This window comes from Lampetra fluviatilis, chromosome 13 (assembly GCF_964198595.1).
Source record: "Lampetra fluviatilis chromosome 13, kcLamFluv1.1, whole genome shotgun sequence".
Lineage (NCBI taxonomy): Eukaryota > Metazoa > Chordata > Hyperoartia > Petromyzontiformes > Petromyzontidae > Lampetra > Lampetra fluviatilis.
The window spans coordinates 2,737,800-2,747,927 of NC_136287.1; the positions used below are offsets into that span (position 1 = coordinate 2,737,800).

The 10,128-nt window shown below is 44.2% G+C and overlaps 1 protein-coding gene across 2 annotated transcripts in view; it reads left to right on the plus strand.

The window, feature by feature from the left end:
- The window catches only part of RNF180 (ring finger protein 180), a 29,664-nt gene that overhangs the window by 9,393 nt on the left and 10,143 nt on the right, over positions 1–10,128 (plus strand). The window contains exons 3-7 of one of the 2 annotated variants that reach the window (XM_078862009.1): positions 273–377; positions 1,121–2,053; positions 3,571–3,657; positions 6,437–6,662; positions 7,517–7,654. In XM_078862009.1, coding sequence (XP_078718135.1) covers positions 273–377; positions 1,121–2,053; positions 3,571–3,657; positions 6,437–6,662; positions 7,517–7,654 — 1,489 coding nt within the window. Of the gene's footprint in view, positions 1–272; positions 378–1,120; positions 2,054–3,570; positions 3,658–6,436; positions 6,663–7,516; positions 7,655–10,128 lie in introns of those variants that run through there. The other variant, XM_078862010.1, reaches the window with a different exon arrangement.

Below are 10,128 nucleotides of genomic sequence, written 5' to 3' on the forward strand. Positions count from 1 at the left end.
AAAATCAAAAATCAAAAATAAAAACAAAAATAAAATATTTTATTTTATTTATTTTATTTTACTTTCTACGTGACTTTACCGAAAAAACCTAAGAAGATGATTCCTTGCAGTCACGAAAGCTTCAAATCTAGAATTACCGCATACTGATGTTTTAATGTTTGCCGGTTTCTAAAAATCTATGAACCATTCATTGTGCCAGATGATTTTACTTGGCAGTGTTTGTATTGAAACCGGCGCAAGGTCAGTTTTACCTCATTGGCAAATCTTTACAGAACCCCCGTGATTGTGAAGGCAAGTGCGAGAGAGAGGACGAGAGCTCCATCTGGTACATCAACCAAGAGAACGTCCCCTCCTGGCTGACGACAGAAATGGACAGGGTATCTACGCTTTATTCAAACTTTACACACTTTAGGAAAGTAACCATATTTGCTAGATATGCGCTTACATTACAAAAACATGTTAGTAAAGTCTTTTAATATAATCCAACAAAACTCTAACTCGAATAGACCACATTTTAATAAAGACCTTTAAGGGATATCTCTTTGTACTGATTGTTTTTATTTATATAATGTACTCACATGTGGCTTTCAAAAATATTCTATTTTAGATATTTGTTATGAAGCAAACAATACCTTTGTCAACAAACCACGATGAATCATTTATGCACTTCCCCAGTGTTTTTCACAACAAGCGTGCTGTATTCGCGGATAATGAAAATGCTGATTTGCGTTTTCATAACACTCACCGTGTTTACGTGATAGAGGCAGCACTTAAACCATCGTTTCTGTGCTTCTGCATAGAGCAAAATGTTCTGGTATTCCTCAGTAACATGATGAAATTGTATGGGGGAAAAGTTATTGAAATGTAAATATTATGCACATATCTCATACCTGCACATGTGCACTTCTGTTGAACACATACTGAATATGTGTTTTTTTTAAGTTGATGACCATCCTTTTTGTACATTACAGTCATAACTCACATGACCTCTGCGGCTGATGGTGGCAATTTTCAAAAGCTGCAGTGCGTTATGGAACAAGCGTTCGTGTACGAGAATAGCAGAGCCCTGCTGACAATTTATGCATTGTGACTATTTGTTTTCCATTCTGCCGGCTTGCAGGGTCAGTGGACAAAGGGTAAGCTTCATTGCCCACACTGCGGTGGCCGTTTGGGATCATTCAATTTTGTAATTCCCTCCAGATGCCTATGCGGTGAGTACATGGTCCCCGCTGTGCAAATCTGCAAGAGCCGAGTGGACTACGAAGTGACTTCCCCACCAAACTTAATCGACGTGCAGTCGAAGCCCGATTTCATTCGGAGGGGCCTGTGCCCGGCTGTGAAGGACCCCTTAACCGAGCCACCGCAGTCACTTCCCAGCAAAACGAGCTTGGAAGCCTGTTTACAGCGTTCTCTGTGCATGCCGCAGACTGAGCAGGGCAAGGCTGAGAGGTGCACAATCGAGAAGATTCTTCAGGCGTCGGTCCCGGCAACAGGACCTCCTCCCACACATGTCGTCAGAAGGCACAGGAAATGCTTCAGCTTGGACCTGAGAAACAGTGGCGGGAGTCCTCCTGCCGTTTACTCTCCCCTTGCTTACAGGCGGTCGCGGAGCGCGACGGCGGTCTGGGGTAAGAGGGAAATTGGGAGCTCTCCCTGCATGTCCAGCTTGCTGGCTCACTTTCACAGGGAGCCTGCTGATGGTGAACGATCGGCCATTCTGGAAGATGATCAGGAAAACACGCACACTCGGCGGACTCTGTCCTGCTCCGCCATGTGTGGCGTGACCGGCTCTCTCCGGAATCGGGCGCGGAACGATGACGATGACGGGATGACGCTCAGGAGGTCGGACGGAGCGGACGGGACTGTTGGGTCGGCATCAGGAGTGGCAGCACGGATGTTGTTCAGCGACAGCAGCAGTGGCTCTGGCAGCGAGTCTGATTGTGAAGATGAAGCACAGCCTTCTGTTGCCCTTGAGCGGCCACGGTTGCCCTTGGAGTTTCAACGGAATCGTGAATTCCTGGAGGCTGACGCGAAGGAACGTGTGCAGTCCGAGGTATTTGTTTTATCCTCTTGGAACGTTGTGCTTGTTCAGTGTTCACCCATGTAAAAACGATTCTGCTTGCGTTAACGAAAAATGTTAGCGTAATTTAATTAATGTAATGTGATTTATGTAGCTATAAATTTAGATGTAATACATTTTTATGACGTATTATTGAAAGTAACTAATGGGTAGTTCCACAAATTGGGCAAATACAATCTCACATACAGTAACATTTAAAAAATAATACATACAGATTGCTATGTAAATCATCTGTAGTTTTCGAAAATATGTATTATTTATGGGCTAAATCAATGGTCGCTTGGTATTTTTAATGCGTTGATGAAGTCAATTTGTCCGAGTATGGCAAACACCGTTGCATTTTTTCCTAAACATTTTTCCCTGATCCGAAACACGCCAAGTGTCTCTTAATTCCGTGGCCTGTGCACGACTCATCTATTCAGACTCGCCTTGCCATAAAATCAAAAATTTTAAATGAAAAAAATTGTTCCTTTACTTTTGAATACTTTTTATTCGCCACACACCTTTCTGATACTATTCATTGCGCACGGTTGCACTTTATTTTCCTCCGTCAGTGTTAGCCGCTGGGGTCATGACGGGCTTCTGTTTTCATTCCTGTTGCTGTATGCCCCCCTGTACCGTTCCCGTTCTGTTGTAATGTGCACTGATGCCCTCTTTATTGAGGGCGATATTGGAACGTAAATAAAGATGTATTGATTAATTAAACATGCTATACACCAGTAACAAAGCTGATTCATGATTACACTCATGATACCCCACACTTTTAAAGTGGTTTAAATGTGCATCTGAAATAGTGGATCTCCACTGAGGACATGGCTGTAAATTACATGTGCTTTGCTGCCAGTTTGGTTGAGAATAGAGCAAAAACTACGTGAATGTGATAATAGGTTTTTCCCCTTTTTTCTGGCTACAACACAGGTGCTGAGATGTTAAAACACCAAAACTAAAACCTTTTACAAGGAATCATGTCTGCATTAACCACAATGCTTGTGGTCAGAATGCAAGCAAAAAACATACTCTGACAGTATGTGCATTGTCCTTGAAACTGATTGGTCCACACCAGAGACGGCTTTCTTTTGAGCCTCGTCTCATTGTTAGACCAAAAGTATGCCTTTTGGCATCCTCTGGTCTAACACCGTTTGAGATGAGGCTCACAAGAAAGCTGTCTCTGGTGTGGACCAATCAGTTTCAAGGACAATGCATATATTATCAGAGTATTTTTTTTTTGCATTCTGACCACAATTATTGTGGTTAATGCAGACATGATTCCTCGTAAAAGGTTTCAGTTTGGTGTTTTAACATGTTAACACCTGTTTTGTAGCCAGAAAAAAGGGGGAAAATCTATTATCATATTTTGGTACTGGCAAAGGAGGTCCCATGATCTACGTGAATGTTGTTGGGGGATAACTACTTACAGTGTAGGCACGGCATTAGAATATACGGCACATGGCACTGAGGGGGCATTGCCATATGTTACATGTTCCATGCAGGAGAGAAGTCGCATGAAGAGAGTTGGAAGAAATCGGCGCAAAGGAGATCGATGGTTGCAGAAAAAGCAGGATACGGACAGAGGAAAGGTCAGATTCCTACACGGCTCGGTGGGATTACAGCTCATGGTTAGGCATGTAACGATCTGTCCATTCATTGATTCATCGTTTGAAACATATTTTCACGTTCACTGTACGTGTGTCAAGTTGTGAGTTTAAGATTCGTATATTTACGGGCACATACAAATATTCCCTTGGTACGAATGAAACATGTCTAACAAAGCAATTAAAGCAGACAATACAATCAAGACAAACATTCTCGAATCAATTTGCGACGTTGCATTGCCGTTTTGGTGGAGGGTGAATCATCAATGCATGCCCAATGGCTATAGTCCTTTGAATTAAAGCAGTACAACTCTTGAATGAATTCATCAGGAGGATGTTTTAACTTTCACAAAGGTGGATGTGAAAACACAAAGTACTGCAAATCCACTGTTAGATGTCACATGGTGCGATATCTCTTAAGCAATGATAATTGAGAATAGGGCAGCTAAAACGATAACGCTTGACCTGCAGACGTGTACACTGAGCAGTGCAGCGTGAACTAACTTGCTGTTTTAAGTGTGGCCTAAAGCTGTGTACATAATGGTGCCATTCAAGTCGCCATGAATTGGTTTTATAATTGTCCACCCCAAGATAAATTGAAAGTGGATTCAGGATAATTGATTTCTTATCTAACTGTAGCCTTAGTGGCTGTAACCATCATGACCTTTCAGGTCGCGGCTGAAAATCACTGGCATTGCATGCGCTCGGTAGCACAGTGGTGTCCGTGCGTTAGCGAGAGAGTGATCCGAAGTGTTTTCTCTAAAGCATTATTGTGATCAATATAATATGATGGCAATCCATGCAAAGTAGTTCTCAAATTTTGCGCGCTTGAGTCGGCGCTCTAAATGTCACGTCCACTTGCTGGGGGAAACTATTGACAAGTGTCGTGGCTTCGCTGCCACATATGGAGGGGAGCTCTCAGTTGCTACCTCAGTCTGCTTGATGTGAGGATTCATTGCCAAGCAGTTAGCTCGATGGGTTAACCCTGCACTCGAAGAATGCAGTCCAGTCATTCTCGCCATTGTTTGTTTATTTCCTTGTCTCTCTTTTACTGCAGCTACCACAGTCATTGTTCTCATTAATCTAACCCCTCTATACGTCTGCCGATATCAACGACTCTTCCGACTAAATTGAATGTTTTTTCTCGTCCGCACACACCATGTTAATTTGCCATATCGTCGGACGTAACAATTCTCTTCCTACTTCTTTCCGCGTGCCGCTGGACTATTGAACGTACTCCCGTCAACTATTTCCCCACGTTGCAATAACCACGCTCAATGTGTTTGTTTTCTGCCACGCTATCACAAGTACTCATTCTTGCCGACCTTTGGACCTCTGCTCAGCAACTGCGATGAACGAAACCAGTTTGCTTATATCTTAATGCACTAATGGGGGGGGGCACGTTTCACTCTCAAGGACTTGATTGATTGAATGGCCTTAATGGGAGTAGGCAGCAGCGCTGAACTGGATAGGCTTTGTCAGCTGTTGTGCTGACTCGATTTGAAACCTAAATGGAAGCAGTCATGATTAATCCACATCGTATGTACATTAACATGTGTTGATAAGCACACCACCAATGTGCAAAACACACATGTTCAGCATTACATTATACATATTGTGCAACATGGAAGAATGTAATGTTATACTGCTTGAACTTAGGTAGCATTATAATATGGACATATCTAAAAACAGTGTGCTTTTAGTTGATATTCTTTTATAGTAATAGTGGGGCGGTGGCGCTTTGGTTAGCTCACTGCGCTGTGAAACCGATAACCACGCTGGTCAGTGTGGGTTGGTGTTGAGAGCACTCAAGACCAGGTCTGATATCACTCGCTACTGATGGTAGCTGTGACTAGAAATCAAACTGGAGTTTAGTGTGCTAACCAGCGCGTTACCACTCCACTGCACTATCAATTAACAAATATGTATAACATAAACATGATTAAGTGGATAACATGTCTCCTTCGTATATCCGTCTCTCCGCATAACAAATAAAAAAATATCTTATACAACCCATCAGCCGCACGGCCTTCTGGAAGTGCATAATATCAGCATCGTTGTTTCAAATACAAGCAATATGCTGGACCATTTTCGACATGCATTGTCTCATGAGCAGTCAGGTTTGCTTGAATAAATGCAATTAAACGGCCGATCTTACAAGCAAGGGCCCTTTTTTACGATGTGGTTCCTATTTTTATGCAACATTATATAATACAGTAAATAACTAAAAATAATTGTGAGCGTCGTGGAATATATAAATAACATAAATTAGCAGACAATATATGTCCCTTTCATACGTCTGTCTCTCCACTTAAATATTTAAAGGATTCTTTATGTGACCCATCAGACACACAGCCTTTTGGAAGTGCATAATTTCAGCAGCACAAGGTGATCGATTATTGATACCCCTCTCATCCATAATGCACCTCTTACTTCTAAACACGGAATTGATATTGTGAAAGTGATGGCTGCATACCTTGCATAGGAGAGTGGTAAAATATTTAATGATTGTATTGGGATTTATGGGAGACGTGTGGAGTCTGAAATAAGATGCTGTTTTCCATTTAATTTCTCCCTAATATTTTGATCCGAGGTACATTCAAGCAGCATAGCATTACGTTTCTTCGACACTTCATAAGCTATAAAATGTAATGTAATGTTGTCATTCACCACTGGCTTTCGAGCCACCTTGCCCAGGCGTGTCCCTACGTGTCGCGCAATGACCGCCGCGCCCGCTGCACGCACGGCGCTTCCCGTCTCCCAGCGTGCCCATCGCGACGGGGACACGGCGGAGGAGAGCGAAGGCAACGCCGAGATGGAGGGTCACACGTGCGCCGTCTGCCTGGACGTCTACTGCAGCCCCTACCTGTGCCACCCGTGCCGCCACGTGTTCTGCGAGACGTGCCTCCGCAGCCTGGCGCGCGACAACCCGGGCAGCACGCCGTGCCCACTCTGCCGCGTCCTCATCCGCCGCGTCACCTACCAGCCGGGTAACGGCGACCATAGGGACAGCTTGATTTGCCCTCTGGGCGATTCGATGCGTCGTCACGATTCGAGGTCGTGAACCTCAATGGTAGATTGTGTCCGGAGATTTTGCATCCTTTGTGTATGCGGACACAGCAGTGCTTGACGTACTCCACTGTAGATGCTTGCTAGCTGCATTTTCCCCAACAGCTGTTACGGCTGTATATGGCTGAAAGTTGGCACAGTGGGAAGCACAGTTGGTGCATCTGCCAGTCATCCAAGTCAATCCTTGGCATCTGGGTCTGTTCCTTGACCTCTTGCCAGCGGGCCTTCGGCACTTCACGTGGTCTCAAAGTGCACCTAGCATGGCACAAGTGTCGTGGTGACGTCACTGCCACTTAGTGGTTAACGTTGGTTGTTGTATGTCTATATGCATGCCTATCTATGTATTATATATAGGCAGTTTGATGAAGATGGTAATTTTTCATGCTGACCTCCATAGATCCTTGCTAACAGCTCTTTTTCTGTGAGGCTAATCAGGGGCTGTTGTTGTGCGTGTGTGTGGTCCGTGCGATAGTGTAGCGGTGGGCGCACTGCGCTACAAACCCAGGGACCCGAGTTTGATTGCTGCTCACGATCAACACCAGCGACGATTATCTGAACCGGTCCTGGGCCTTCCCTAGGTTGGCTCAGCCTCATATGAGCACCTGGTGTGGTGTATAAACATCGCAACTCTGGAGACAAAGGCGGCCGGGCGTGGTGCTGGCCACCCACCCTCTCGTGTGCTGCCCCGGCCTTCATAAGTGCTGGCTAATGGCACTTTTCCCACCAGTCTGTTGAGGCTACATGGGGGATCTTTGTCTTTGTGTGGTCTGTGCAGCCCTTGACGATGCGGCAAAGCTACTGTTCCCACGAGCGTATGTGGCACGCAAGCGCTCCGACCTAAGGCTGCACGGGCCGGACTGGCCCCTCCCGGGAAGGCAGGGGGGACTGCGCACGATCATGGCCTCCCTGAGAGGTACGGCACTGTCGCACAGCCCACGCCAGCCTTGTGCGATGGATCTGCACACATCACACAGGGCATGCGGTGGTTCTGTAGTTAAGATTTCAGCCCACGAGAGGGGCAGATAGAGAGCTAAATGACGCAGTGGATGAGCCCTTGTTGGCACCTCACAGTTGTTTGTTCAGTGAATAAATTATCAGTCGTAGTTTTGGAAGATGTTCGCGGATTGAAGGTTCCATATTTATTAGGCATGTAACACTGCCTTGATTCTTATGCTCACGATACGTCATTCAAATCATGTGTGAGAGAACGAAGCAGCACCGACAAAATCGAATGCATGGAACTGGCTAATACTGGAGAGGACATCATTCTTCAAACGAAACAGAACAATTTGAGAGTGCAAACTAAACAGTACCAATGATTTATAAAGTAGTACATTATTGATTCGAATTGTGACCCCGCACAGTGAGAATTCTATTAATATTTCTCTGACCATAAAGACTTGAGCAACAGTGGTTACCTTGGGACAGATACAGATTGTTTTTATTTGCTGTTTAATTTTAGGGAATTTTCCAATCTTGAGATTTTCATTACGGGACACAAGCAGTGCCACTGTACGTGTATTTCTGCATATTTTACGTGAGACACAACTCGTAATATCAAAGCTGAATTTGAGTCTCTCCTCCACGCATTACATCCGACAGGTCCTCGTGCACGATTATGCGCTCGTCCACGTGTGTGCGAGATGTGTCCTGTCGATTTGACGACAAAGCTTACCTTTGTTTACCGATGGAAATTTTCCGTTTCAAAAAGCAATTATGTATGAATTTACTTCAAAGCTTCGACTAAACTCTTTCATTCAGCTCGACTGAATGGAAATATTTATAGCATACTAAGGCCGAGGTAGAACTGAGCTCGGTGTAAGCGCATAAACTAGTAGAACATAGCTTTGCGCATTACAGGTAATTTTGCCATACTTTTACAAATGATTTAAAAAACGCCCACCCTGATAATTACTGCCCGTGGGTTGTGTGCGTCAATATTTGCATTATTTTTCAATAGTGTTGCATTCGAAGAGAAATACATTACCTCCTATCCATGTCATATGAGATCCTATTTCCCAGCAGTTACTTTTGCTTTGATCTGTATAGTGGGGCATGCATACGCCAGGCAAAATGAGCTTTCTAATGGAACATTGGTTCACTTAATTGTTAGATTCGCCTTTAATAGACGTACACCATCCTGCATATATTCCCTTGAACGAAGGTCTGTGTCTTGTGGACTGCAGTAATTTCATACTCGCCATTTTGATCATGTAGTTCATTACAGCATATTGTAGCAGAGCGTTCAGTCCCGTTGTAATTATAACCAGTGCTTTGTTGCACCGCAGCATAGGAGTGTAATATGCATCAGCTTTTAGCATTCGCAGTGCAATGTCAAGTGAAAGCGACAGATCTAACCTAACATTGCACAACGTTGTTTGTGTAATTGCTTAGCTAATGAACAGACTCGCGGAACTACTAAATGGCGAGTGGCTCAGACGCTAACGTTATTACTTGTGTGCGCAATAGCCCAGAGCATGACAGTAATAGATTCGGAGTAACAATCTAATCTCGTTTGCAAAAGTTTTTAGCAGTCACCTGTAAACGCCTATAATTTAAATGTCGAAGACTATGGATGGTTTTATTAAGTTATCACTACTTTATGGGAACCTCATTTGCCAGTAAAAATATGATAATTGGTTTTTTACCCTTCTATCGGGCAACAAAACTGACACCTTTTTGAGTTGTGCGCCTTTTGGCGTCATCTGGTCCAACCCATGTGAGACTAGGCTCTAAGGAAAGCTGTCTCGGGTGTGGACCAATCAACTTCAAGGACAGTGCACATTATCAGAGTTATGTTCTTTTGTTTGTATTATGACTGCAGGTATTGTGGTCTATGCAAACATGACTCCTTGTAAAAAGGTGTCAGTTTTGTTGCCAGATAGAAGGGTAAAAAACCAATTATCTTATCACTACTTGTCATTGCTGTGATACGGATGTGAAAATGCTGGAACGAAACTGCCGCTGTCCTGGGTCACTGTCTCAAACCAGGCGGTGTCTGAATGAATTAGTTAGCCCGAAAACAACAGGGTGAGACGTGGCAAGACACGGCAGTGGTGCCAACTACTGTGAGAGCTCATCTTGTCGGCTAGGAGCATTAGCCTCCTGACTTGCGATTTTCTCGTCACGGGGAAACCGAGAGAGAATCTTACCGTGACCCTTATTCCTGAGTGGCATTTTTCATCCGGAATGGAGATTATAGCGGGAAAAACGATTGCGCTGCAAACGGATTATCGTGATCCTGGGCGTAAATCTCAATAAATGACAGGGCAATGAACGGAGCACACGCTGTAATACTGTGTTTTGTGTTTTTTTGCGTGCGTTTTAAAGATCCAAAGCTGCCATTAAGAAACAGCCGACATGGGCTTTTCTGATTTTGTGTGATTC